The 27,884-nt window shown below is 36.8% G+C and overlaps 7 protein-coding genes across 19 annotated transcripts in view; 3 read left to right on the plus strand and 4 right to left on the minus strand.

The window, feature by feature from the left end:
* Positions 1-11,525, minus strand: part of LOC107224086 (protein phosphatase Slingshot homolog 2) — a 169,395-nt gene extending 157,870 nt beyond the window's left edge. For 2 of the 4 annotated variants that reach the window (XM_046740572.1, XM_046740571.1), the window contains exon 1: positions 11,318-11,525. In XM_046740572.1, coding sequence (XP_046596528.1) covers positions 11,318-11,374 — 57 coding nt within the window. In that variant the 5' untranslated portion in view covers positions 11,375-11,525. Of the gene's footprint in view, positions 1-8,315; positions 8,811-11,317 lie in introns of those variants that run through there. The other 2 variants (XM_046740569.1, XM_046740570.1) reach the window with 2 other exon arrangements.
* A 516-nt stretch (positions 11,526-12,041) lies between these two features.
* LOC107224102 (ribosome maturation protein SBDS) lies at positions 12,042-14,518 on the plus strand. Its single transcript, XM_015664031.2, has 2 exons — positions 12,042-12,380; positions 13,416-14,518. The coding sequence occupies exons 1-2, from the start codon at positions 12,250-12,252 to the stop codon at positions 14,041-14,043; spliced, it is 759 nt and encodes a 252-aa protein (XP_015519517.1). The 5' UTR covers positions 12,042-12,249; the 3' UTR covers positions 14,044-14,518.
* LOC107224076 (corrinoid adenosyltransferase) lies at positions 14,158-16,913 on the minus strand. 2 transcript variants are annotated; one of them, XM_046740589.1, is made up of 4 exons: positions 16,663-16,913; positions 16,042-16,212; positions 15,497-15,713; positions 14,158-15,424 (listed from the first exon to the last, which is right to left on the minus strand). In XM_046740589.1, exons 1-4 carry the CDS (start codon positions 16,737-16,739, stop codon positions 15,194-15,196), a joined length of 696 nt encoding a protein of 231 aa, XP_046596545.1. In that variant the 5' UTR covers positions 16,740-16,913; the 3' UTR covers positions 14,158-15,193. The 2 variants fall into 2 exon arrangements, with proteins under 2 accessions (XP_046596545.1, XP_015519476.1); XM_015663990.2 differs by having other exon boundaries at positions 16,042-16,215; positions 16,663-16,904.
* LOC107224092 (disease resistance protein Pik-1) lies at positions 16,257-20,405 on the plus strand. 5 transcript variants are annotated; one of them, XM_046740580.1, is made up of 8 exons: positions 16,277-16,320; positions 16,430-16,504; positions 18,075-18,440; positions 18,540-18,726; positions 19,002-19,154; positions 19,240-19,446; positions 19,607-19,855; positions 19,926-20,405. In XM_046740580.1, the coding sequence occupies exons 3-8, from the start codon at positions 18,092-18,094 to the stop codon at positions 19,990-19,992; spliced, it is 1,212 nt and encodes a 403-aa protein (XP_046596536.1). In that variant the 5' UTR covers positions 16,277-16,320; positions 16,430-16,504; positions 18,075-18,091; the 3' UTR covers positions 19,993-20,405. The 5 variants fall into 5 exon arrangements, with proteins under 5 accessions (XP_015519500.2, XP_046596536.1, XP_015519501.1 ...); XM_015664014.2 differs by lacking the exon at positions 16,430-16,504 and having other exon boundaries at positions 16,257-16,320; XM_015664015.2 differs by lacking the exons at positions 16,277-16,320; positions 16,430-16,504 and adding an exon at positions 16,936-17,038.
* Positions 20,087-23,233, minus strand: LOC107224094. 2 transcript variants are annotated; one of them, XM_046740582.1, is made up of 5 exons: positions 23,134-23,233; positions 22,235-22,407; positions 21,775-22,083; positions 21,242-21,451; positions 20,087-21,038 (listed from the first exon to the last, which is right to left on the minus strand). In XM_046740582.1, the coding sequence occupies exons 2-5, from the start codon at positions 22,373-22,375 to the stop codon at positions 20,586-20,588; spliced, it is 1,113 nt and encodes a 370-aa protein (XP_046596538.1). In that variant the 5' UTR covers positions 22,376-22,407; positions 23,134-23,233; the 3' UTR covers positions 20,087-20,585. The 2 variants fall into 2 exon arrangements, with proteins under 2 accessions (XP_046596538.1, XP_015519503.2); XM_015664017.2 differs by lacking the exon at positions 23,134-23,233 and having other exon boundaries at positions 22,235-23,079.
* Positions 23,234-23,742: 509 nt separating this feature from the next.
* On the plus strand, positions 23,743-27,785 carry LOC107224089. Of its 2 annotated transcripts, none has more exons than XM_046740590.1 (5): positions 23,743-23,978; positions 24,458-24,539; positions 24,660-24,872; positions 25,000-25,085; positions 27,653-27,721. In XM_046740590.1, the coding sequence occupies exons 1-5, from the start codon at positions 23,976-23,978 to the stop codon at positions 27,704-27,706; spliced, it is 438 nt and encodes a 145-aa protein (XP_046596546.1). In that variant the 5' UTR covers positions 23,743-23,975; the 3' UTR covers positions 27,707-27,721. The 2 variants fall into 2 exon arrangements, with proteins under 2 accessions (XP_046596546.1, XP_015519497.2); XM_015664011.2 differs by lacking the exon at positions 27,653-27,721 and adding an exon at positions 27,735-27,785 and having other exon boundaries at positions 23,744-23,978.
* LOC107224090 lies at positions 25,682-27,874 on the minus strand. Of its 3 annotated transcripts, none has more exons than XM_046740587.1 (6): positions 27,788-27,874; positions 27,315-27,521; positions 26,975-27,096; positions 26,737-26,858; positions 26,510-26,586; positions 25,682-26,298 (listed from the first exon to the last, which is right to left on the minus strand). In XM_046740587.1, exons 1-6 carry the CDS (start codon positions 27,870-27,872, stop codon positions 26,177-26,179), a joined length of 735 nt encoding a protein of 244 aa, XP_046596543.1. In that variant the 5' UTR covers positions 27,873-27,874; the 3' UTR covers positions 25,682-26,176. The 3 variants fall into 3 exon arrangements, with proteins under 3 accessions (XP_046596543.1, XP_015519498.2, XP_046596544.1); XM_015664012.2 differs by lacking the exon at positions 27,788-27,874 and adding an exon at positions 27,651-27,781; XM_046740588.1 differs by lacking the exon at positions 26,737-26,858.
* Between the last annotated feature and the right edge of the window lie 10 nt (positions 27,875-27,884).

Below are 27,884 nucleotides of genomic sequence, written 5' to 3' on the forward strand. Positions count from 1 at the left end.
TGTCTCGGCTTAATCCTTACGCTGCACACCTCTTGTGTATAACACTGCCGTCACACCGGAATCGTTGGAGACCCTGGACTGAGAAAAATTTTTAGTTCCGGTTACCGCTCAGTCCTTAACTATTTTCATTTTTTACCGCAATCGAAAAATATAGGTCTAGGTATAAAATGAAAATTAGTTTTATAGCTGTTACCGGAAAGTCTAGTATCCGTTACTATTCTTTCTCATTGCGATCACTGTTGCTATATTTTCTTCTAACTGTTGCGAAAATTTAATGCTCGTGCAACGATAAATTGACGTTAAAGCCTTGTTTAACCAAAAAAGTAGAGTAAACCTCACAAACTGATTTGCCGTGGCAATTACCAAAAAAGGATCGATGATAGCGCAAAATGGTTACACGTACCTCGTTTTTCGTTATTCCAACGACATTCAAACAGTTTTTTTAACGATACCTGTTTTACTCAATTCTTCTAGTTACTGTAAAAAAATTTTCTCAATGTGGAACAAAAATCATTGCCTAGAAAAGGAGAAATCGATTCGAATAGCTTGACAAAAATTCAGGAATACTCTTCAACTATCATATTTCAAAGCAAATTAGCTATCTTTGACAAAATGGAATTATGAGTGTGAAAAAAAAAATTCATAAAACAACAAAATCTAGGAAAATGGAGGATCTTCGATATTTTGAGCTGAAGATTGACTAAGTAACTCTCGAGACACAAATAATTAAGACAAAAAATATGGAGATACACGCGCGATGAAGGAAAGATAGTCGAACGAGTGGAGTTGAATTTTTCGAAAAGAAATGAATTGACGAATTTTGCGATATTTCGTTATTTTTCTTTGATAAACTCTGATTATGCTGGATGTTTTTCGTATGGAATTTACGGTAAACGTATCGTGGGGTCATTTTGACCCCGGTGTGCAGCGCTGGGATTAAAAACGACGACTCCCGTAACCTGAAAATTTCCAGCTGAAAATATCGCACGTGCAAAATGCATGATGTGCAGACTCGGTTTGCAGAAAATTAGTAAATATGTATATAATATAATGTGACAAGCGAGTTTTAGCCGGTTTTCAAAACGGTGCTTCATTTGAAGCTTTTAGAAAATAACAGAAATTTCAATTCAGAGAGATAATTTATCGGACTTACGAGATTTTATATACACATATATTATGTTCAATTTGAAATTTACTATTGAACTTCACAATGGTTGTAATTTATGTACACTTCATTCGCAGTTCGACTGATCTTGAGATCGTTTCGGACCTCTGTTAAATACCGCAAATCGTATTTCACAATTCTCTCCGTTTCCTTAGGTAACGAAATCCGTTCAAGCTTTGGAAAATGATGGGGTTTTACGATTCTACTTGTGCATTGACTGAAACAATTTCGAAAAATTAAAGAAACATTAAAGCATTTGCGGTTAGTTTTCACTCGTTTTGATATTATGGTACGTTACCGCATCCGAATCAGATAGATTTTGTATTTAATCATCAATTTTCCAAACTACTCTTACAATTAATGAAGCACAAAACATAAGCCCTTGTCATTTTCGAAAATTCTAAGAGATATGATTACTGAGAAGAATTAAAATTCTGTAAAATGTTTTGTTCCCTTTCCATCTATCTACCGGTTGTCCGGAATTCATTCTCCATTCGTCTATCTATTGATCAAACAAATGTATCTATATACACGTTCTGTAACTATCAATTTACGTTCTGCTCCTGTTTAAAATCTGTTGGCTAAACGCTAATGTAATACAAATATTTGAAAAATTCATTAATAAAGCATGAATATATACATATATTATATCATATATATATATATATATTTATAACTTATAAGAAATAATACGACAAAAGTTATTTGTCCGAGAATCCACGCAAGGCTATTTTACGAGAGAATAACTCGAAGCAAATTTTCATAGAATTATGGAGATTCTGAATTTACGACCTTATAGCTAGGAATATTCGAAGCTCGATATATCAACTCCGAGACGTCTCGGGCAATTTTGTGAGGTGCTTTTGCCGAGCTTCGAGGCTTGTCGCCTATGCTGATATCGTGCAATAACTAGAACTCAACGCACGACAGGAATCGAGAACACGTTAGTCTTTCCTTCCGATTTTTTTATTTCATTTTTTTTTCACCTTCTTCTTTTTCTTTTTATTCCGACAAGTTTCATGATCCCAATTAAATTCCTCCAGGTATCTAGTCTGGTACAGCCGGCAGGCAAACATCTCTCTAAATGATCGATTCAATTTTTAACTCTCAACGATCTCGCATCGAGAATTGAGAGAATTAATTAAATTCTCGCACCACGAGAGTCATAAAAAACGTGAATCCTTCTTTTTCCGTAGTTTTAAAACTCAGCTTGTGTAATAATCATATTAATCATTCCATACGTACAAATATTATTTATCTACCATACACATTACGTGATATCTTGGAATGTCAAATCACCCAATTCTTGACCTCGCAAATTTATTGTTGCACAAGCATTAAATTTTCGCAGCGGTTGCGAGGAAATCTACTAACAGTGATCGTAACGAGAAAGAACAGTAAAGGATACTAGACTTTCCGTTAACATCTACAGAACTAATTCTCATTTTCTACCTAGAACAATATTTTTTCGATTGTGGTAAAAAATGAAAATATTTAAGGACTGAGCGGTAACCGGAACTAAAAATTTCTCTCATTGCACGCAATAATTTTTGACATGGAGTCTCCAACGATCCCGACGTGACAGCAGTATTATACTCACAACAGATAATGGGCGTACAGAGCAAGAATTGAACACCCAGCAAAAATTATAAAAATAATTTAGACATTTCATGATATTCGAAAGTCTCGATCGAGTTTCGGACGGTACATTATATTTATAATACATGTCACATACAGCGAGACCGTATATGATATAGGTATAACGTAAGAAGCGGGGAAAAAAGGGCATCGAAAAAGTCACTTGTACCGTCCAAGAGAGCGGCGGCACGGTGGCGTTTATAATTTGCGAGCAAAAACCCGTACAGTAGTGAGCGAACAGCTGCATTACGTCAACCACGAGTGTAATACTTGAGTCGTTCTTTGAGGACGGAAGTTGTCTGGCTCCTTAGTGCCATGCAACTCTCGCTTAACACCATCGACTACCTAGGTAGGTACCTAATTATCATAATTTTTCCCTCATGTTCCCTCCGTGCCGCCAATTAGGCTGTACCTCTGTACCTAATCGCGTTGCAGCAGTTCTGGTTTAAAACGCGTCAATGAGGATCCCGTCCATTTTCTCGCGATATTCCGCAGCTGTGGAAGCGAGCTGGAAATTGCTCGACCATAATTTCTGTGATTATCGGTAAGGTTTTTTTAAATAATTTTTTCAATCCTTTCTTCGCAATCCTGACAGACAGATTTTACTCGCAGCTTTCAATAAATAATTATATCCCACGATGTGCTCGGCCACACGCTCCACTTTATTGCTTTTAATATCGAAACGATTAACGGTAGCTTATATATTACAAATTCTTTTGTAAACTTATATTAATATACGCGATACTTGCAGGGAAAGGAATGAGAACGTTTTATGCAAAGGTTACGCAAGGCTCGATAGTCTCAAATTCTACCGCATCTCTGTTCATCCTGATATTCACGGTACTGCATGAAAGAGGAAACATCGATCCACCTGATATAAACTGATCGTGACATGCAATAAGCAACGCAGTTTTGCGATTATTGTGAAGTGTTAGGAGCCAATGGAATTGCCTGTACAAAGTTAATGCCAATAAGAAAGATTGGTATGCCGCAAAGGGCACTGCACGAGGCACATATCGAAAGAGGCAGGCTTCAGAGGACATGAAACGGATGTTGGACAGATAGATACGTCAATAGATTGGAAGAGACGGATACGTGCGTTCGAACGCATTAATTATTTGCTCGTTCGACTGTGAAAGAAAGAGGGACGACAGACTGCAGCCATCCATCCATCGCGACCATACATTGTATACGTGAGCGGATGACCAAAGTGAAATTGACATCACCAGATCGCAAGTCTTGATTTTCAAATGAGAAAACCGTCAACATCATGCGAAAGAAGTGAAACTAAATTGTAGCGTCGCGAATGTTTACTAGATTTCCATAATAGTATAACAACGAACTCCTCAAATTTCAAGTGGATACCTTTTTATAATGTATGATTTAATTCGAGAAAAGGCTGCAAGAACGACGAAGATAAAAGTAGTATGAATCAAACTGGGAGAAAGAGAACAACTACCAGAACTCGCCTCTGTGTAAATTGCTGGCTTTGTCTCGATTATTGTGGAACAAAAGAGCACGTCTTTACTTTATAATCATTGTAGGTGTGTAAGGTACTACAACTGATTGTGGAGCACAAGCGAGAGAACGAGTTAGGGGGTCGACTGCCTCACGAGACGACTCCAGTAAAGTGTAAATCAGAAGCTAGCTGTAAGGTAGTCGTGAAATACCCAGACGACGTTAAACCAGACAGGTTCGTGCATCTATGTGCAGGTCACTGTAACCTCGAACGAGGTAATGTGAAGCTAAAGGTGTCGTTAAAACGGATCGCCAGGAGTTCGTTTGACTTTTAGTTATAGTTGCACAACTATACGTATCATAGACGCAGACTTTCTTGATTGCTAAACATTGCTTTACCTTCGCCAATAAAGACACTGGTTCGACGATGATCTTCGAAGCTTATACGTATGCAGCAAAGATCATTTATCGTTCGTAAAAATCTGTTGGACACTGACAATGTGAACGTTCGAAACAAAAGTTGTCAAAACGTCGAATATAGTAGAACGAGAAGAAGAAACACGAAACACTGCACCATAAGGTCTTCGAAATTTCAGCATGACAACTAATGGATTGATGATGCAATGAATGAATTGATCTACACACGTTACGAAAGGTGAACGGTATGTGGTATGCAGATGTGGATATACGTACGAGTATGTCACAAGTTCTGCACAGCGAAAATGCCACGAGATTTTCAACCAACGAGACGAGACGCTGTTGATGCAGAAGCTCGTCGAAGAAATCGAGACCGAGAAGCACTAAGAAACGATTGCGAGGAAGAGGCCGATGACGTTACCAATTCGATTCACTCGCGATTAGCTCATTCAACGTCTCTTCGTACGTACAAAGATGTCTGTGTTATACAAGAAACGGAGCTAAATGGCGATACCTTCAAAGCGTGAAATGTTAACGTCATGGGTGGCGAAAAATGTCTAGATATATATGACGAAAGTTGAAATCCTAAAGAAAGAAAATGTCATTGAATCTATCGACTACACCTCGCACACTACTTACTGTGAGGCAATCACTAATATTGGATGTAAAAGAAACTCTTCGTACATGCCAAACACAAAACGGAGTCAAGATGTTTTCGTATTACCCATTATCTGTGTACAAGTCTACGTCTACACAATAGAAGACAACCATAAGCATGCTACGACTTCTTTAGACACTGTCTAAATCCATATCGGAATACATCAGAACATAACCATAAGAGAATGTAAACCATGTCGTTTTAACTCAAAGAAGACAGAATTGAAGACACTGAAACTGTAACTAACTTTTCGTTTCAAATGTTCATTATACCTACTCAATAATTGGAAATATGTAGTTTCTAGGTGTACAATTTTACGCCCCGAAATCGCGTTTGGTTTTGTATAACGCTTAGACGTAACGTCTTTGCACTGTCACCCGGTTTCTATGACAAATGGATGAAGCTTTTCCTTGATATTCTCTCACGACACATCGTAAGGGTTCCGTGATAAATTGAGTCTTGATAGTCGGTGCTGGATCAACTCTCTACCATCTCATCCGTAAAATTACTTGGAAACCATGCAAAAAGCTGCTGCAGGCTCATATGAGCAACTCGTTCGGTTCTCGGGATAACAACGCGTCACGTACTTCAACGTTTCACCGTGGATACGTATACATAATACTTACTTTGCACACGTGCGCTGTACAAGTGAATCTTTGAAAGTGTCGGGTGACTGTATTTCACAAATGAAAATTATATGTATAGGAATGAATAATATAGACGAGTTTGAACATCAATTTATTCATCATGAATGTAAAATTCCGAGTATTTGATATACCGACGTTCATCCGACAAATTCCCATCAAGTTTCCTCGTGATATTCCAAAGAAGGTGCCAAGTTAGTAGTATAACAAGGAGAGTTCTACACGCAGATTCCTATTACCGACACTTACCGACATCCTCCCCAGACTCAAACCCTTTACGAAAAATCATCATTAGTTTGCACGTTTGAGAATATCCGAAATTTAGTAAACCATCATAAACAAAACATACTTTTATTTTGAACAGCCAGCTTCTTGAAAAGTCATTCTAAAATTGCGCAATAATGATTTATTCCCTGATGTTTCGTTACGATAACATTACCAACTTCAGCCTAACTGATCCGCCCAGATGCCTCTTAGCTAAAAAAATAGCACCGCTGGTGCTTTTTCGCGGGGGATAAAAATTCGGTGAAAAGAATCACCGATGCGAGCATCATTGCTCTTCAGCAAAGACTAGAGGAGGGCATCGATCCGAATTACTCTCGTTGAGCGGATCGCGGGATGCACGCATCGCTTAAATTCGATTCTCCGGTTCCGCCACGACCGACCCCGTCAACTTTAACCAAACTCAACCTCATCCCCTAAATCCCTCAGCATATAATCTTTCATGCTGTGTATTGAGTTCAATTTTTCGCTGCACAGTTTAGCGAGCAGCGTTGATTCGACTCCATTGATGCTCCGTTTGTTCCCCTTGCCCATTTTTTAAATTCTTCAAATTGTTACCACCAAATTTCCTGATCATCAAGTTCAAAACTCACATGCGGAAAATTGCTACGAAGAAACGACTTTAATGTTGACTATTATCTGCTGCACCTTTACCGAGATCGAAGCTGCACAACGTGCCATGTAAACGAAGTTACCTTCTCGCCTTACTTGCTCATATATCACATAATAACAAACAAATAGACCGCAGGTTAATGCGTTAGGAGATGAGAACGAGACATCAGCGGGTACCGGTTATAACGTGATGATTCGGTCATAAAGTTTCGCATAAAAGGACACAACCCGTGGGCGATTTCTTAAACGATCTTCGAAAACTCCTTGATCTCTACCGCTCTCGATCAAGAACCCGTAGCTGTTCATGATCCGTTCACTCGCAGCGTCCAAGTATGTACTTTTCGCATTCGTCTTGATTATCCGATACTACATAAGTTTAGTAAATATGGTACATACTTGTACTTATTTTACACATACGCGTGCTACCACGGGTGAGAGAGAGATAAAGTAGCAGAGAACAACAAAGACAGAGTCAAGTTCTCAAGTTTATAAAAACGCTAATCAATTCTTTATATTTTACTCTTTCTTGTTTGTTTCAATTATTTCAGGAGAGTATTATAATATGTGACGGGTTAATCGACTTTCGGTGTTAAAGTTCTGCACCGAAAAAGAGTCCCGTAAACGGCATGTAATCTGACATGTAACGAACATCTGAGACAAGAAAACAATTCAGAAATATCATTCTAACCATCCGTCCTAAGAATAAAAACAAAAAGCAAAACTACGTATAAATTATCTGACATTTTTTCCACAACACAAAGAATCACTACATAAAAAGAAGTCGATTTTTATATTCTTAATTAACTTTAGCGCGCGAGGATTATTCTAAAAATTATATAACTTTTACATTTATTTAGTATTCTTTAGCAATATAAACAGTGTGAATCGGTTTGTAATTAAACGCCTGAGAATGTATACAACAAATAAAATCGCGTGTACGTTTCCCTATAAAACGAATTGCGTAAGTGTATCGTAAGAGTTGAACGCTACGGCGGCACGCATTAATTGAATTTAATTAAGTATGCATGAGTATGACGCAAAAATAAATTGGCACGATGAGAACTCGAACAACAATGCGTAACGGTTCCGAATGTCTGTGAACCTGCTTGCTTTATAATCTATTGCAGCCGATTGACTGCTACGAGTATATATATCATAAAAATATTAGCTTGGGTCGTTGTCGAGAAGAAAAGCTTTGTATATATTGAAGAATAATCAGTTTAGCTTGGATTATGTTTTAGGCTTGTAAATAGAACACGAAGATCACAAGTGTGCAAGGCAAAACTATGTTACAGAGAAAATAAAAATTTTCTACTTTTTCGAATCATCGAATATTACATTATAATAGAAACCATCAAAAGTTTAGTTGAAAAAATTTGCATAGATCTTGAGATCCAGAGCTGTAAAAATTGGCCGAAGTCAACTCCATTGAAATACGTACTTTTGGAGCAACCTTGTCGAAGAATCTAGCAACGGGTCCAGCTCTCCTAGAGATTTTCCGGGCCGATTTATCCTTGCCCCAAAAGATCGTTGACCAAGGGGATGGTGGCTCGGGGGCCGAAGGTGGCGGCAGAACGTAAAGCACGGAGCTTTTCTGCTTCAACAGAATCATCGCGAGGAACAAGAAGTAAAAAAAGAAGAAGAAGACGCGGATTTTCACCTAACAGCTGTTCATCATCGTCAACACTTGCTGCTGCATGTTTCACCGCGTTCGTAAAAACACTTGACGTTTCGAGAATAACAAACCTAGTTATAATGATAACAATAAGAATGATTGTGATCATTGCATGACGATAACGATCTTTACTCGAGTAGTTGCTTCATGTCCGTCACATTATTTTTAACTTTTATCTTGCAAAGAGACAGTAAATCGGCTGCGAGAAATTCCGTGTTTTACATAAAAACGCCGGAGGCATCATTTTTACGAGAATTTAAATTTTGAATTCCTGAAATTTTGACAATGCAAATTTAGTCACAGCGTAACTATATTTGATCAACAACCTTGATTTTGATACACTCACGAGACGAAATCATTCAAGAAAACACAAATTTCACAAAATATTTTTGAATTAACTTATTCTGATTAACTGATAGTCCGATCTACATAAAAAAAATCTTCTCAGGAAACAATAGAAACATGAAATTTTCCGTTGATCAAGAGAAATAATATGCCCTTGTAATGCCTGAATAAAATAATTCCTGTCCGAATAATTTTCTTTATTCAAAGCTCAGAACAGAACGCACTTAAATATGATGTTGATAATTATTATAAAAATCATTTTTGAAAAATCTTCATAACGAAAATTGTGAAGTATTCCTTGTTGAAATTGATTATTATTAACGTTCGAAAAATAGTGAGATTCAAATTTTCGTGAACACATTTTTCTCATTCATAAATTGTTTCTCGTTCAAGAAGTATTGTGGCATATTACTTTTGAAAAATAGGTCAATGCATCAGCTGTTGTACTTGAAAATGAACGTTTATAATGCAATGCGTTTGAAAATTCAAGTGTAAAGCCCGTCGGATACGTCTAACAAAACGCACTGATTTCACAGTCACTAATATCACAAAAACTGCAGCACGTGAATAGGTAAGAATAAATAATCCAATCTCAATTCAGTTACACAAGGGATTCAATTAGAAAAACCAATTCCAGAAAGAGAGTATAACGAACATTAGCATTATTCTACTCGGCTCTCTATCGATCAATATACGACACATCGAGGAAAAAAAGAAGTTTCAAGAACCCGAAACAAAAAAGCGCGAAAACGGACTCGATTCAAAATCGCCGAATTCCGAGGAGAATTAAAAAAAGATTCAAGAACCCGAAGGAAAAAGGCGCGAAAACAGACTCGATTCAAATTCTACAAATCCCGTTTCGCAGCTGTTTCCGCACTCGCGACGCGTCTTCCTTGACTGATTCGAGCTTTCGAGGAGTGACACCCTCAACATCCACCCACCAACGACCGTGGCGACCGACTGGAAGCTGTTTCTGGTGCCGCGTTGCTCTTCTTCGGTTTTTCTCGACGGCGCAGCGCAGGCGGCTCTGCTCAGTCAGACCGTGCAAATATATTCGCTCCTCCCGTTTTCTGCACTCTGCCGCTTCGGTCAACCCGCGCCGCTACATTTCGCACGTTTCCGGGTGCCTGTGGCTTTATCAAAAGAATATATCGACGTTCGCGATGGCACCAGAATCAGGTTAAAACTGGAATGGTAACATTTTTTTTTTTTTTTTTCATACCTATTCCGGTGACGGGGGATAAAAAAAAACGCCCCAATCTTGTAAATTCCATCTCTCGGATACAGCGTATCGTTGAGGGTCCTATAGGGTATCAGTTTCTTCGCTTTTTAACGAAGAATCACGTGGGCCAAAATAATTTTTGGTCAAGTTCCAATAGGATGATCAAAAATTTGTTATTAGTCGAGTTGAAAACATAAGCTGTTCTCTTGCGGTGGGAAATTTAAATTCGCGTGGGGTGTTTTTTCGCCCCCCTTTGCCGCTCCAGGGTTAAATTGAAATTCGTAACTTTGATGTAACGATGTATTTTGTGGAAAAACCGTTGAATTTTCCGAACTACCTGAAATTCAGACGAAGTATCGTACGTGATTGATAAACATGTCGGCCGCGAAACTGGCAAAAAATGTATTTTGAAAAATATTGAATTTCCAGTGGATATTCTTCTTCCTAAATACGTATGAATTATGAATGGCGCAGATCTTGACCGAGTCTTTTTCTCTTGTTTACATTCAATGAAAATATACGACGATGCTCGACGTTGACTTAACAATACCCAGCTGATAAATGAATCAAATGGACAAATAGCGTACTAAAATCGGTCATCAGCCACAGTGCGACGAGGCGACACGCGCCTGGACTTGGAACCTATACTTACATATATGCGCATAGAGAAGTTTTAAATGCATGCGAACAGCTGATAGCAATACAGAGAGAGAGGGGGGAGGGAGAGAGAGAGTGAGAAAGAGAGAGTATAGTAGAGAGAGCTAGAGAATGAGAGATAGACGGAGGAAACGGAGTAAACTCTTGAGATATATCGCCATAAAAGGCAAACGTTCGAACTCGTATCTGACAATGCGTAAAGAGATTGATATATCGCGGGTGTTTCGTGTAGATAGAGAACCCTTGAGATATATTTTAACTCGTACGATGATTACAGTGATTGTCAAATGCAAAAGTAAAATCTTCCTGCAAGTATTGGTTTTGTAGTCAAAGGCTTGCACCGAGCACGCTTTGTTTGATTTCGAACAGTGGTAAATGAGAAAAAATTTCATCGCGGTGATTAATGCTAAAGTTGGTACAAAAGGGAGATAAAAAAAAAAACAGATGCGGCCCGCGGCTGCACCGAGCCACGGTTATCTCAACACTGGCGAACACCGGACCGCGTATCTCTCTGTCTACTATTGGCACAAAATGCAAAACTCACCGAACTCTGAGGCGAGCTGGTAACGCTGGGAGAACGCTGCACGGTGACCAAAGCCATCCTATTTTGCCTCCAGAGTCACCGTCGATGCACGCTCTAACTAAACACTCGCGGGCCTAGAGCCGTATCTTCAAATCTTCACGTAAACGTGCATATTTCTAAACGTCAGTCAGCATCACGCTCGCGGTCGCCATGTTCAATACACCTCTTTGCAGAATAATATCACAACTGCGCATGCGTCGGTTGTCGTTTGCGCGCGCAACTCGAATTCACTGCTGATCCGACTGATTTTACGACGCGACAGATTTGCCAACCACGCGGTAGCTGCTCGATGATTTATTGCAATTTATTGCGTATCTCATGGAAATCAGCTTTTTTGATTATCCTAAAATACCAGTAACCGACACATAATTTACTGATGAATATGTTTTCGATATTTTATAGACGGTAGAGAAAACGTTACGAAAGTAAATTTTTCCATAAAATTTGAAAATTTCTGAATTCGCAGGCTTTATGATCAATGTTTATGACTACTAAATTTCCGAGAACAATTTCATTCTATAAAAATCTTATCAGTCTACACATTTACGCATTTACATAATTTTCCGGATTTTTGAAGTTAGTGCTTCGATTTGAATGAGAGATGAAATACGTCAATTTCCCACGCGAGATTCGATGTTTTAAGAATCTAGAGTTGGCACCACTGACGAATCTGCGGCAGTTGAACCTGTAAAAACATTCAAGTCGTTCAAGTAACATTGTGGATGCTGCGATGCGCCCTTGTCAACTAGACCTACGTCCAGTTTATATTTTAATCATTTTACAAGTAATTAAGTGCCTAGAAGTACGAAGATAAGCTGATGAAAATTTTCATCGTGAGATAAAGAATAATTTGTAATTTCGACGGCAGTAAATTGTTACCGGACTTTGCAAAAATGTCGTTAATTTTCACACCAACTAACCAGATCAGGTTAACGAACGTCGCAGTAGTGCGTATGAAAAAAGCAGGAAAGAGGTTCGAGATCGCCTGTTACAGGAACAAGGTTGTATCCTGGAGAACAAATCTGTGAGTTTTACAATTTGTCAACTGTAGCCATATTACGCAATTTTGTTGCACACCGATTGAGTGTTATTGCAAGTTCGCACGACATAACCTAGCTGTAGTATTTCATTTGTTGACTCGGATGAGCCTCGATTCTGACTTCATTAATTGTGGTACTCGTCAATATATATATATATATATATATATTTATACTTTTGAGAGGCAAAATTGTACATTTATCAACCTGTTTACAATTCTACATGCATACATTATCACTGGTCACATCAGAATACTGGTTTATGTTAGTTGTGCATTGATTAAAATATTCTATTTTGGTACGCTTCTTAATCTTTTCATGGTCAGCTCCAGTTCTTCGTTGCTACTACGCAAAGAGAAAAAATTAGAGCTTAAGGCGTGAACGTTGTCACACCTCAATAGTGGGCTTTTCTCTTGGAATATTTTTCTGTGTTGTTTCCGTTCATTGCAAAAAAAACTACACCACGGATAAGCTCACTGCATATGAAATAGTCCCTAGAGTCATTTGGGCTAATATAGCATGTGCTGACATGCACTCTAATCGTGAAATTGGCCACGGAATATTTTCAAGAGAACCTGTGAAATTTTTCCATGAGGTTCCTTGCGATTACCTTTCAGTTGTGGCATGGGAGGTGTGGCTTAAAACACAATCGCAAAGAGCCTCATGAAAAAAATCTGTGGGTTCACTTGCAAATATCCTTTGAACAACTTCATTGTTTCAGCACAAGGCGGCATTGCTATGAGTCGAACTGATTCTTGAGATCTTTGCATATGCGCTGGTGCATTTACGGAAAGAAGTTGTGTCACACATTAAGCCCTTAAGGTTCTAGGCAATGGAGCAAGAGACGCGTGTGGTGTTCGAACGGCAAATAGTCCGCGTGTGAATACCACGAATACTTTGCATCAGGCTCTAGTTTTTTCTCCAGCTTGATTTTGCACTGTATTAAATTGTACAATTCAAATTGAAAACCAATTATATCTTTGATAATATTAATTATATTAAATTGAGAACATTTGTCACAGAGAGAAGGACATAGATGAAGTATTGCAGACACATACCGTGTTTACAAACGTTTCCAAAGGTCAGGTGTCAAAGAGGGAAGATCTCTTGAAAGCGTTTGGTAAGGATGACCAGACAGAAATATGCAAGGAAATCCTTACTAAGGGAGAGCTACAGGTTTCTGACAAGGAAAGACAATCGGCTCTGGATTCTATGTTCAAGGATATAGCAACAACAGTATCCGACAAATGTGTCAACCCAGAAACTAAGCGCCCGTATCCAATATCGATGATTGAAAAAGCTATGAAAGATGTTCATTTTTCTGTAAAACCTAATCGCAACGCCAAACAGCAGGCTTTGGATGTCATTCCGCAATTGAAGGCTGTCATGCCCTTGGAAAGAGCACAAATGCGTTTGAGAGTTCTGATATCAGGTAAAGAAGCTCGCAAACTGAGAGAGAAGATTTCCAAACAAGCAACTAAGATTGAAAATGAAAGTTGGGAGGGAGGCAGTTTGAACTTAGTTTGCCTAATCGACCCAGGTCAATACAGAGAAATAGATGAAATGGTAAGATCAGAAACAAAAGGAACAGGTATACTGGAACTGATTAACCTAAAGGAAATCACTGAGGGAGATGAAATCCTGGAATGAATGGTTGCGAGGTGTAATCTGGAACGTTCCTACAAATATTAACAAACATGTAACGCACTGATTCACTAAAAATGCATCGTAAACAAATAGCTACCGTGATCTTTTGCATTTGAATAAAGAAATAAGATGAGATGAGTCAACATTTACTACTCTGGTTGAAAGGCAGCTACTGATAATTTGTCAAACGGTCCTGTAAATACAAATCACAGCATGATATTCTTACACAGCGATGCAGAATTTGTTTACAAAATAGTTGAAAACATCGTGCGACTTATGACAGAGAAAAGTATTTCGTTTTGTTAAGATATTTGAAATATATATTCGCAAATTTCTGCTCGTTGGTCAATGCTACCATATATTGTTTGTAATACATATTAGTAACTGTTTAACGATTAATAGTGTGAACTACTTACTCCCAGTAACTCGATTATTTATGTAGTATCACCTTGTACTGAATAAAATTACTTTTTTCCAATCTATTGTGCTTGTCAATCGAATAAAATAACCAAACAGACAGTGTCACGAATTCAAAATGAATAACTCAACGAGATTATAATCGGTACATACTATTTACAAGTTTATTTTTCAATACGTTATCTAATTATTACAGCAACGACTGTGCTGATAAATTATCAACATTAATAACAATGATTTATAAAACATCTGTAAATCCTACATATCTTAGTGAAATCATATTTAGCATCAGATACATTAACTGTTACTTGATGGTTACTGTTGAGCTGCGTTTAAAAATTTGAAATAATCTTGGCACGAATGAAATGCATCAAACAATTTATACAATTCTGAATACTCTTAGAACTATCTTCGTGCGTGTATATTAATTCTAGTTCAACATTACTGTGTCATGTTAACAACGACTAATCGGAGATTGATATTTTTCATAGTTCAACAGTCTGGCTACTGAACCTGTTCCCATACCCGACACTTAAATTATCAGTACAATCTCAGAATTTTCATAATATTTTCCTAGTCATAGTGTACGATATTAACGTAAATGCTTCTGTGTATAAATACTGTGGTCAAATAATAATGGCAAATGACGAAAGGGTCGTAGGAGAAAATTCTAATTCAAGATTTCATTAAATTAAAATCACGTGTGTGGGAACATGTTGAAAAAGTCACAAATACACTATTGCTTCTCTTCGCTGACTTCAGCGCGTGGTATATAAATGTTTTCAGTGCGTTCATCACACTTTGCCGCTATACGTGATATGGTCAAGAGAAAATCTGACAATCTGTTAAGGTAAACCTGAGCTTCGCCATCTAAAGCACCGTCCCTAACCAACAGTGCCACGCTCCTCTCTGCCCGCTTGCAGATTGTTCTTGCTACATGTAACGAAGCGCATGCTTTGCCACCACCCTGAAATAAAAATGAAAATTTAAAGCAATCTTCCATGCTTCAATAACCAAGAGACAGGTTTGTGTTCCTTACCGGTATTATATAATCTTCTGCTGGGGGCAATTGAGTCGCATACTCGACAATCCATTCCTCAAGATCTTTGGTATGCTTAGCCTCAAATGGCTTTGTTCTACCAGGACTTGACCGTGATATTGCATGATTCAGATCAAACAAAATCATTTGTACTCTCTTTAATTTGTCTACATAAGGATGCTGAACGTTACTGTCGCATGCAAACTCTCTTGCAAGTCTTAAACAGACAAAAAATGACAATTCAACAATCTGTTCAGTTATCGGGAACTATATGACTAGTTTCATTAGATTTAAAAATATCGTCATCTTATTTTCTGCGAACTACCTTGTCTGAATTTCTTTTTATCGTATACACTGAAAATTGGACTTGATAACATTACGATTACTATAAAAGGTTTTGACTACTTGCAAACAAGTGCAAAAGAATTCTTCAATTCTTGGACAGATTAGTATGCTTGAAAATAAAGTGATCTCATATTCAAATCCAAATGTGAATACAAAGGAAAGATTTGTTGATAAAGATTAACATTCATCAACATACGAACCCAATGTATGAAGAAAGTTCATCAGTCGCCCCAAGTGCATTGAATATTTGGTCATCCTTTGGCTTTGTGTCATTTGTATCAATGAAACCATGACCAGTGTTACCATCTCTTGAGAATAGCGCTTCCTGGGATACACTCGACATAACTCTGGTGTTCTGGCTGCGACTTCTGCTGCTATATAATCACAAACTCGCGATAACATGGTAACGAAATCAAAGTAACACATCTTGATGTTCGGACAAGCGTTGTGTAAAAGCACAAGACCAATATGCATATACGGTAAGTACAAGCACAACGCTAACCAATTGTCATCGACGTACCACAATCAAGCTATTTTGCCATATTCAAACACCAAACAATTTTAAACATTGCTAATGTTTGCTTCTAGGTTAAGACACACTACTGCCGACCTAACCTAACACGTTTCAGTCGATAGGAGAAAAGTTAATTTGACAGAAAAAAGGTGACTGATTTTGAATTAGATAGTTCGGCAATTTTCGTGCGGATACTTCAATATCTCAGTATTATAAGACGAGACCAGAACCTGTCTCGACCTTTCAGTCATGAGTTCAAAATTAGTGTTGCAATTAATTTGAGGTTATGACTCCTGATTAAGCTCACCAATTTCTAGAAGATGCTTGGACAGTTGCCTTGTATATAATGTTTGATCTTCGCAATGCGATTCTTATAGCATCCATTTCGTAAATTTTTTTCAAGTTCCTTGTACCGGTATATTGACTGCTCAACACGTCGATAAATGCCGGCGGCGTATTTTCATACTCTCAGTAACACCTGATCGCAATTTTGACTTTTCCAAAGTCTTTTTAAAGATGGCTGCTTCATAACTAGACAGCAGGGGTTCTCAACTGTGTTTTTGAACTCCCATAAAAAAACACTTAGATTACGTAATCAAATATCTTGTCGCAACTTGGTATTGCGCACTAATTGCGCGCTCCAGTTTGTTCTAAAAGGGTAAAACATAATTTGGTATTTTAAGGTGCGTAATGACAGGGGAATGAACCATTTCAAAATAAGAATAATTCTTTCTGACAGATATTCATTTGTTTGGGAATTAGAAAGTAATTAATTAAATTGTTAAACGTCCTTCGATTTTGAATATATGAAATGCAAAGTTCGAAAGTTTCACTAGTTCAGATGTCTCTTTACTAAAAAGCTTCAAAAGCTTCAACATTCTTCTAAACTCATATGAATTATTTTTTCAAATTTTCGCACTGAATCATTCAAAACGCAATAGAGAGAGAGAGAGCGAGTTTTCAGATTGTTTATAACAACGAAAACAAATTTTATACGTGCCGACTTGAGGCTAACATAATGATATCAGTAAAGTCTCTCATGGATTAAATTCTACAGTGATCGAAAAATCTATCCGTCAATTTACCCGTAATTTGCCATAAATACGATAAAGCACTTACAAAATCGTCATACAGCAAAACGGTTTAGTGAATCTGATGTTGAGGGATTCCAAGAAAAAACTAATTAATGCGACGTAAATTCAATGTAAAAACGGACTTGTTTCCATTGCTTTTCAATCCGGATTTTCAAGAATGTGATTGACCCATTCATCTTGACAATAAACGATTGATTGCATGCGGATATATCTCTTTGTACATCAAGTTCATTCATTTTGGAACAACATTGTTATCAGTTGTAAGTCTATACAGAAATTGTAAAGTTTTATTCAAATGTAAGTGTCTTCAGTTTTTGTGAAAATTGTAAAACAAGGCAATACAGACCATGTCCAATTTATACAAATATTATGTAAACTACATCAATAAATAAATAAATGATGATCTCATGAGAAAAGAACTAGAGCATCTGAGATACTAAATTGATACTACTGACCTACCGGTAGAAAAGTTATTTTGAGTCAACCCTGAAGGTCGAGTTAGCTATGTTCAGAATTTGAACTAACAGTGTCTATTTCTATTTGCTAGAGGTATAATCAACGTTCATTTGAAATAAAATTTTCAAACTTTAATAAGTAATCAATATTGTTATTACAATGAATGCAGAATATACAACAAAACAAATGGTCAGAGAATTGGAGGAGAAGTTTATCCTGCATTGGAATTATCGTGGATTTACAAAACTGCCAGAAGTTGTAAAAAATTATGGAACACATATCCAAGAGATCTATTTAAAATGGAATCGGCTCTGCAGTCTGCCCTGTTGGATTGGTGAACTGTCAAACATCACCAACTTGTATCTCCATGGCAACCAGATAGAAACGTTACCAGATGAAATCGGAGAAATGACTCAACTTAACACCTTGGACTTGGGGCACAACAAACTGAAATCTTTACCTCGTCAAATAGGAAGGCTTGAAAACTTGCAAACTTTAATACTGAATAAAAACTTGCTGAGAATTCTCCCATACGGTGAGTCTTTATACAACTAAACATTCCTTTTTTTTTTAATCACCACAGCAAATGAATGAACAATTACTGTGTACAATACACTATTCCAATGTCCACTAGAAATAAGCCAACTGAAAAATCTTGAGACATTGTCTGTGTGTGGGAACCAGTTGATAGCATTACCAGAATGGCTAGGTTCTCTTCCTTGTTTAGAAGAATTAATTGCGGATCGCAATGGCCTTACCGAGTTACCAAACAGACTGACTTTCGCTGCACGCCTTTCTACAATATCTGTTTGTTCCAACAGGTAGCGTATAATTATCTTTATACAAAGTCATCATAGGTAGAAAAGACCATATATGATTTTCACAATTTCCTAGTATGTTGATTCGGAGCCGACTTCTTTCTTGTTTCTGTTTCATAAATTATCAACTACAGTGTATGGAAAATCATTATCTAATTGCTTATAAGCATTTCTTGCCATCTACATTAATGCCCAATCTGTTTTGGAATAATCATTACATCCACTTCATTAAGTTATACAAGACTGAGGTGTCTACAGAAGTGTTTCACCTTGCGCAGGTTGCAGTACTTACCGCTGAATGGATTTCTGTCTGCCCCATACATACAGTTCGATTGTAACCCAATTATAAATTACCTTTCTGTGCCAGTGAGTTATCAATTGAGCCGTCGCATTCAGTACTTTCGAGATGCCAGAGATATTCCAGCTTATAGGTAGATTCTGAAGACGTTACCATTACAGATACTATTGACATATGGTGAATGCGACTATTTTTCAAACTTTGATTGCATTATACAGATGTTCTATTGGGCCTGTACATGACGAAGACAATTGCGGTAAAGAATTTAAACTAAACATACAACTCAAGGTAGAGATGCCTGATGAGGCTGTCCAGAAGATCAGCATCATAAAACTACCTCGACAACTCGTAACTGTTCATGATATAACAGAAAACTACGTTCCGTCACTGTGGGAACTAGCACTACGACAAATTTACTGCACGAGGTGTTTATGCCATGATAATCTTGTGACAAAGTACATCGTTCTAGTAGCAAGTTTACTTTGAATCTTTAAAAAGTTCACAGATTAGAAGCAAAGTATACGATATTTTAAGGCAAAGATGGATAAATAATTGAATTAACCACTGCTCATTTCACGTCTCTAGGTTTAAACACACCTTGGAAGTTAATCATTCCACACAAGATGTAATAGTGAATCGAATCAAACAGAATCTCCAAAGCAAAAGCAAAAGTTCCGAAGTTATAGGATACATGCAAAATTTATTGAATAATGGGCCAGCAAGTATCTGCCTGAGCAACAATTGTCAGCAGCCAATTTTTACCGAAGCTTGGATCATTGTTAATTCTAATACATGGACCAATTTTCTACAATTGTCAGTTTTCTGCAGTAAAAAGTATGTAAAAATTATATCTCGCAATTGTAAATGTAATAACTGTACATGAATTTTTTTTCTGATCTTCTAGATGTCTCAGGGAGTTTACTGAATTAACTGATGTGCTCGCCACGAATCGGCCATGGTGTATTGTATGAAATAAATATAAATATTTTTACAAAATGATAGGCTGTTTGAATTGACTGTGTTGATTAATTAACAGATAACTGTGAAAATAGTAGAGATCATGAATCTCATTTCAAACAATTTATTATATACAAGAGTTTTGGAGATGCAAATGGATTAAGGTTACAATTTAGGCCTAAAAACTATTGCGAAAATACTGGTAGCATTTTGGTTTACATGGGTAGAGTATACCAATTCTTTGACTGCTGATTAAACTAAGGAAGCCAATTAAAATTGACGATTCCTCAGATTGATAAATCACAGTTAACGTAAGTTAGCGTAGTTTTAGCCTACATCATACTAATTAAATGTATCACGACTGAGGCAATTGTACTATTACGCATTAACTAGTAATATTAACCATCTCAAATGGAGACTTGAAAAATTTCCTCCAGAAAAATAGGTACTACCTAGTTATAGCTGCGTAGAATTAAATGCCAGCCATAGCAGTGAAATTGAAATTCATGCCTGACAGACTGGTTGGAATATATACATTAATCTTATCTCAGTCAGTTTCGAAGGCAAGTCTTATTTCAATGAAGTTATAATTATTGATCCAGCAAAGCTAAGCAATCAATAAATCGAGAGCTCGATCCCTGTCGATGTTACACTTTAACAACGCAGAAGACACTTGTTCTTCTGGGAATCCGAGGTCTCTTAATGTCTGCAAATTTTGATAGTAAAGCTTTGCTTTCTCTGGATCGTAATCCGTTAATACTAATACCTTCTCAGCATCATCGCCGAGCATTCCCAACTCTTCCAAAGATTGAACAGCCAAAAGGTACTCGACTACTTTCTTATTGTCCCGACCACCTAAGTCACGAATTGCTCGCGCTGCTCTTGACAAAGGAAATCCCATATCACTGAGGTGTTTAGCTAGTTTCTGATCATCCTCGGTGAGGTCTGATAATGGATTGGATAATGTAGAATGCGTTGACGGGGAGGAATTAGTAAACTTTGGGGAAGTCACATCTGCCTCACAGATGGGGCTCTCAAGCTCTGGCCAAGGCTTCCAATTCTAAAGTAGGTACAAAAATCAATTTTGAATACTAATCAAAATGGTCAATTCATTCAAGTTACAATATCTATTGAAAAAAGAAAGTTTATGCCGGTTGTCATTCCAGCTTACTCTTAACGTTTGCATTTAGATAGTACATATTTCACTGCCTATTGACATATTGAAAAAAGAATTAAAAATATAAACAGATTGAACTCAATTACCTCCATGATTGGCCGTGCCAATTCCCTCTGAAGTTCTTGCACTATAGTAGGAACACTAGGTTGATTTGAGGCATGTTTGTTGTTTTCAGTATTTTCATCAGCTTCGATGTTCGTATGTTCTTGTTTTCTTTCATTTTGATCAATAGTCAGTTCAGTGAGTATATTCTCCAGCTTGGTAGGGGGAACCCATTGAGATGTTGGCTGCAAAACCTAAAGCAGTAGTAAAATAATATTGATAAGTAATCAAGTGACCTCCAGAGCCAATTAGTGCAGCACACAAGATATTTTTCTTTGCAAACAAAATCCGACAGACATTGTGATTTATGATGAGTCGGAAAAATATTTATTTGTGTCATGCAAAGTGAATATCAATTTTCTAATAAATAATTTAACTTTGGGATTATGGATATCCATGTTGAATTATCAAATACATCATCAAGCTGTATGAGAAAATGTTGAATTACGTTTTACTATTATAAGCAATTAAACAATCATAGAAGAAACTAAAGACTAAAAGGTTCTTTTACACTGACCTGGGCGAGTTCCTCCATGTCGTTTATTGTCTTTAATTCCATGTTGTCAAACGGACTGCTAGTATCGTTGTCAAAGTCTGCAAGATCCAGTCCGTTTGACATGTTTATATATTGCAGATCATTGGCTGATGGAGATAGAGGTTGCGGAGTGAGTATTGTTGTTTCGGGAGCAGGGGCTACCTTAACCGATGATTGCGTTACCGTTTCAGGGAGAGGTGGAGAAGGTGCTTCCTCATTTTTCTTTTTTTCATCGAGACGGGTGCGACGTGCAAGAGCCATGGTGTGTCTGACCTTACGCCACTCTGTCATCTTGAATTATTGAATGTTTAATTAAGCCAGAGATCATCATACTACTAACTAGATGCTACATTTTTAAACAATTGACATAATCGGTTTCTATATCGCCAAAGTTTTATATTAATTTCTTTTTGCTTTTAAGTATTATTACACTGGTGCTTACCTTTTCGATGACCACTCGTTCTAAACTGAAGTCATATACATAATTCGACACGTCTGGTAATTTATTATTGTAAGCCACTGGCAAGGCAATTTTTCGAGGCGGCTTATAGGCCTCTGCAATTTTCACATGAACACCATCCATGTAGGATGCGACAGAATCACATTGTGCTGAAACTGTTGGTCTCGCCATGGTTATCGACTGTTTGTAATCTTACAGTAAGATTATCACAAGCTCATCTTTCTCGTTATCCACTCTCTCAACACTTATGACGCGTAAAATCTACTCAATGATATCACATTTATCAGTATTTATTTTTTGTAAATCTAATCAATCTTTGGGATCCGAAAACGTATAACCTCACTGAAGAAACATTTATTATGCAAGGTCGATTTTCATAATTGCATTACTTTCGAGAACATATTGTTGTCCATCAATGAACGCGGGCGGAAACTAATTTTCGCATATTTGTACACTCGAATCAAAACTGTTTATAAGTCGGCTTGAATAACCTTGCTCCCCCGAAACTTTCAGTTCTCTTTAAATTTGACAGTTCATCAGCTGATCGTAACCATTGTCCGAAAATTAACCGACGTTGAGTCACATGCAGTCACATGAACGGTGTTATTTCTAGGTATGGAAAGAGCGCCAAGGTGACAAAGGGATTGCTGATTAGAAAGAGAAGGAGAGCATGGTTATTATCAAACTTATCAAGGAGCGTTATGACATTGTGGCCAGAAATGGTCCAGGAAGCTCTGTCCTTCGTTTGTTCATGTTCCGGTTCTTCTTACAATTAATTAAACCAGCGTAAAGTAGTGTTAAGAAGTGGCGCCACTGTTTCAACCATAAGACTCGTACATATTGAGATACCTACTATACCATGATATCCTATGTGTACATACCTAGGGCGTACAGCCATGGAGGGAAGCATCGCACTGAAAAAGTGTCTCTGAGCCAGTGAGAGAGAAAAACATAGTAACACTACATGCTCTTTCTTTTTACGGCAGGACCGTGCGTATCGTAATTGAGTGCCCCTAGCATTGCGCTGATATAATCACAAACAGATAATAATATCAATGTTTAGCATATTTTGAAATGGAATAATCTAATGTATGATGTGGAACAGGTATTTTCGTCGAAAAGTCTGATGGACACATAAAATAGTGAAACGCAATGTACCTATGTTTCTATAATAAGCCAAAAATTTTTTATAAATTACTTGCACAAAGAAATGCAACCTTTTAACGGTATGATTCAGTAACAGAATGAAACTTCAACAGCAACGCTATAAGGTCGGATACGCTCTAAAGCCTGAGTACAACAAAGCCTTAGAGCCAGGCGCCGGGGACTTGTAGTACAAGCGTGAGTCGGCTAATCTGAGTCCGCAAAACAGAGAAAGGATGTAGTGTTACTACTTCTGTCTCTATGCAGTTTTCCACTTACACGAAAAGGTATACCAGCTTTCTCCATGTGTGTATGATCTATGATGAGTATAAGCTCGATGACTTTACTCCGAGTCTTGCGCATATTGTGGCCAAAAGAGGGCTGCGGCGGGCAAGGATGACAACCACAATTTATCGCTTCATTCATTAGACCTTTTTATATATTTTGTATCGGGTTTTTCGATGTTTATAAAGTGATAGTGGGAAGTTTATACAGATAATCGTAATTCCATTGAGATATAGTTTAATGACAAGCGTGTAGTGAGTAGTACGCGTATCTCTGTCTTACAACGATATATATCATGGTAAGTTTGAAATTCGTAATTTCGTAACTGCCGTCTCATCTGTTTTATGATTTTCAAAATTTCAACGTAAATAGTAATTGTTTTTCTGAAGTACAAGAATGATAGGATATTACTGAAGAATCCTAGACCATCGGATCACGCATGAATATTATAATATATCCATAAACACAAAGTTCTGAATAACACTTGACAGAACTGTGTTTGGTTAAACTATCCGTTCTATGTTATCTAGTCAAGCTTGCGATAACGTTAATGTAACAAATGCGTAGAAAAAAGTTGTCTACTTCAACCTTTGGAGGTACATGGATTGACAACATAAAAAATCATGAACATCATTTTACCAGTTCTATAATTGACTTATTAAAAAGATGCCCATGAATTTATGTTCATATTTAGTATTAACATTATGAACTTCAACTTCATTGTGTGTGTCAGGTTGAAATTCATTAGACTTCAATAGTATTGTCATTGTATTCTAGGATCAGCCGAAGATTGAACAGATTGTCGAACCCAAAGACCATTCGAAGAAGGATCAAACCTTCAGAATGGTTCACAGATATTGTAAGTAGGTAAATGTTAATTCACATTCAACTAAAAATGTGTATTTTTCCCCAATATTTGTAATTCTAGATCTAGACATGTTGAATTAAAATGGACACCAAATACTCTTTCATGAAACAGGTACAGAAATCAGGATGAGATTCACGAAATGTATGCAAGATTATAATGCTTATGAGAACGTTGATGCAGCAGCGAAATATCTGAGATCGAAACCTTCCTTACTAGCAGCTTTAATCGCTGTGACCTTTGCAGTCGGTCTTCCAGTACTCCTGTTTACTCTTTTCGCAATAACAACCATTATCTGTACATTTACAGTATTTATACTTATTGAAGGTAAGCGCGGATAAATTTACCTTGTTGACTTGTAATACAATCATTTCATTGACCTATTTACGAATATTTCTAGTCCTTTCGCTCGAAGTGATTAGCTACGTTTTATTAAATTATATTTTACTCACAGGGACAATATTGGCATTCGGAACTATTGTCTTATGTGGAGTGCTGCTGTCTATAATAACGTCAATACTGATGCTCGGAACATGCCTGGTACTAGCTTATTACATCTGCCTTCAAGTGTGTAGTGTGTTTAAAAAAGTTTGACAATTTTGTGGTTTGTAGCTTTTACAGTTTCTACATGATGTCAATAAGATATTATTTGGACAGAGCAGAAAAAGCGAAATTTACAGAGATCGATTGTTGCGACAGACCTTGAATCAAAAGTTAATAAATCATTTTTTAAGGACTGAACACTACTTCAGAGGTTTTATTCAGCTCGAATTATGTATTTGAAAATAGTTTCCCATCTACTTTGTTCGAGCATAAGATTTTACCCATATTGAGAAGTTACTTTTGAGTAAAATAGTACCCCTAAAAATACTTTTGAATATTCCTTCTTATTTACATATCATATCATTGATCTTGCGGCTCTAATCCCTCTGTATTATTGCTAGTGGGTCTAAATTACATTTGGAAATTGTACCTAACTTTCTATAAATATAGAAAAATTAATCTCGCTTTCACTATGAATATTTAGCTTTGTCCAAAAGCCCGCCGTGACAAATTGGCATCTTGTGCTCCACCTTGCTAATTATTTATGTGTGATGATGATTACATAGTTTTTATTATTACTATACTGTGCTTGGTTGGTTTTTAATCGCACAACAGTTTATTATTTTCGTTTACATAGTATATAAAGTAATATAACCAGATCTAAGAAACCTTACAAGTGAACCATAGCTCCAAGATATTAGTTATCGATTTAATTCCTTTAATTTTACCCACCTGTTATCGTACTTATGTAATATATTGTTTGTCTTATTGTTTTACATTTTATAGTAATGTTTTAATAAACTACATACTGAACTATTTGCTGACATACGATCAATTTAAGTTGTAAGTTATTTAATGTCTTTTTGGATATCAGATTGTTTTCTATTCAAGTGAATTGAAAAGTGATTTACCTAAACAACCTTTTACGAGGATAATCTGTACAAAAATCATGTTTATGAATTCAATTTCATACTATCACTTACTGTGATATTGTCTGTGACACACACATTCAAAGGTTAATTCAGTAATTTTAGATTAATTCCTGAACTTACTTATTCACTGCATTATTTTCTTTTTCTTCATTGTTATCAGAGGACTTTTTTTTCCACTGAAAGTTGTATTTCTTTCCATAAAAGGTCGCTCAGCTCATTACTCCCAATATCGTTGTGGAAAGAGAATGTGTGAATGTAGCTTTTGCTGTCTGTAACAACTGATGTTGGCTGAATGTAAGGAATATAAACTACAAATCTATACATATCGGGAAACCAAAATTTTTGTCTGATGTGACCCACAAAAGCATTACTAATCTAACATATACTTTCTACTGCCACCGAATTTTTTCCCAGCTCTTAGTTCTCCGACAAATCATCTATAAAATACCTACAATGAACCAATATTTTTTTGTCATAAACAAAGGATACGCCCCTTTCTTGTTTGGTCGAGTGCACCGTAGTCCCATCGAATCCTCGTAAATTTTTTGTATAGGTTGAATTTTTTTCTGGAACAGAATAAACCTACTGTAGAAGAACGTGTTTTTTAAATATGAATCAAGTGTCATATCAAATATATTTTCAATAACAACAATCAATTATAAAATAAGAAGGAATATTTGAAAAGTTTACACTGATTTATAAATCCGTATACTTACTGTCCAAGGTCCAGGATCCACCGATCCTTCGTGCTAGGTTTGATTACCCTCATTTCATTGCATTTTCGTTCAAGGTTGTAATTATTTTTAATTATTTTATTCCTCTCAATTTCTAATTCTTTCTAAAAAAAATAGTATATACTCAAACTTTGTGTGATAATAGCTAGGTCAATGATAGTGATGGGTAAATTTGTTCAACACCATTACAGTCTTTGAATGTAATCAAGTTTGTACTCACAAGTTTCTGATTCTCTATGTTTAACTTGGTTGTTTTTTCTTCAAGAGCTTCCTTGTTGATATTAAGTTTGTCTTTTGCTTCAGAAAGCTGAAGATACAGATCGTCAATTCTGCGCTGATCCTCTGTAAACAAAATAATAAAGTCAGCCACGGTAGTCTAATTTTCATCATTTCAACAAATATAAACAGAAAATCGGTGTGGAATACCACAGTTCATTAATTAATCCGGAAGTTGGGAATATTTATACAGACAGCCACCACTCTCAGATTAAAAAATCCTTACAAAGGATTCCACAAGGTTCAAATTGCAACAATACGTTTCTTACTGTTCAAATACTAACCAGTCAAACGCACATTATTGTCCGGAACGAAAAAATCAGTAGCTGACATATGCTGGGTGATCATCTTGCATATCGCCGTGCTGCTGGGACAAGGATGATTTTTTTCATGTTTCATAATATCATTCATATTTATTGATATTCGTAGCCAAAGACGCAAGAATGAATTTGTTTCTCTCAGAATTGAGCCGTCCTCAAATTTTGGAGTGCCTGGAATAGTATTACTGTGATAGGTATACACCCGCAAGACAGATCAACTCATTTATAAACAAGCATGACGAATCGGTAATTTTCTCGACTTTCATTAACTCTTCATAACATTTGGATTGATCAAATTACAGAATAAACACAGTAATTGCAAAAACACCACTTGGAGGGCCGTTGATCCGTCATAATATTTTTAAACTGAAGTTTGTTCCATAGCTATGCAATATGTATGGTTTGGACTCCACTGGAATATAATGATTTCAATATACTTTCACGCCATCTCACGGATCTTGGTAGAAGCTGCAAATTATCTGTCAGAATTGGCTTTATTCCATGCAGTGTCAAGGTCGCCATTCTTCACTCTGT

Source organism: Neodiprion lecontei, chromosome 5 (assembly GCF_021901455.1).
Source record: "Neodiprion lecontei isolate iyNeoLeco1 chromosome 5, iyNeoLeco1.1, whole genome shotgun sequence".
Lineage (NCBI taxonomy): Eukaryota > Metazoa > Arthropoda > Insecta > Hymenoptera > Diprionidae > Neodiprion > Neodiprion lecontei.

Bases quoted from the DNA above. Each gene is read 5' to 3' on its own strand.
- LOC107224102 (XM_015664031.2), top strand. From the start codon at position 12,250: ATGTCGTTAATTTTCACACCAACTAACCAGATCAGGTTAACGAACGTC. The intron at 12,381-13,415 runs GTGAGTTTTACA...CATTTGTCACAG, and splicing joins GTATCCTGGAGAACAAATCT to AGAGAAGGACATAGATGAAG.
- LOC107224092 (XM_015664014.2), top strand. From the start codon at position 16,272: ATGTTCGGACAAGCGTTGTGTAAAAGCACAAGACCAATATGCATATAC. The intron at 19,155-19,239 runs GTAGATTCTGAA...TGCATTATACAG, and splicing joins AGAGATATTCCAGCTTATAG to ATGTTCTATTGGGCCTGTAC. The intron at 19,447-19,606 runs GTGTTTATGCCA...TCACGTCTCTAG, and splicing joins CGACAAATTTACTGCACGAG to GTTTAAACACACCTTGGAAG.
- LOC107224076 (XM_015663990.2), bottom strand. From the start codon at position 16,739: ATGGATGCTATAAGAATCGCATTGCGAAGATCAAACATTATATACAAG. The intron at 16,216-16,662 runs GTGAGCTTAATC...GTGATTATATAG, and splicing joins CAAGCATCTTCTAGAAATTG to CAGCAGAAGTCGCAGCCAGA. The intron at 15,714-16,041 runs GTTCGTATGTTG...TGTCTGTTTAAG, and splicing joins GAACTTTCTTCATACATTGG to ACTTGCAAGAGAGTTTGCAT.
- LOC107224094 (XM_015664017.2), bottom strand. From the start codon at position 22,423: ATGGCGAGACCAACAGTTTCAGCACAATGTGATTCTGTCGCATCCTAC. The intron at 22,084-22,234 runs GTAAGCACCAGT...CAATAATTCAAG, and splicing joins AACGAGTGGTCATCGAAAAG to ATGACAGAGTGGCGTAAGGT. The intron at 21,039-21,241 runs GTAATTGAGTTC...TACCTACTTTAG, and splicing joins TGGCACGGCCAATCATGGAG to AATTGGAAGCCTTGGCCAGA.
- LOC107224089 (XM_046740590.1), top strand. The intron at 24,540-24,659 runs GTAAGTAGGTAA...TTCATGAAACAG, and splicing joins CAGAATGGTTCACAGATATT to GTACAGAAATCAGGATGAGA. The intron at 25,086-27,652 runs GTACTAGCTTAT...ATCAAATTACAG, and splicing joins TGATGCTCGGAACATGCCTG to AATAAACACAGTAATTGCAA.
- LOC107224090 (XM_046740587.1), bottom strand. From the start codon at position 27,872: ATGGCGACCTTGACACTGCATGGAATAAAGCCAATTCTGACAGATAAT. The intron at 26,859-26,974 runs GTGAGTACAAAC...TATTTTTTTTAG, and splicing joins ACATAGAGAATCAGAAACTT to AAAGAATTAGAAATTGAGAG. The intron at 26,299-26,509 runs GTATCCTTTGTT...AGCCAACATCAG, and splicing joins CGACCAAACAAGAAAGGGGC to TTGTTACAGACAGCAAAAGC.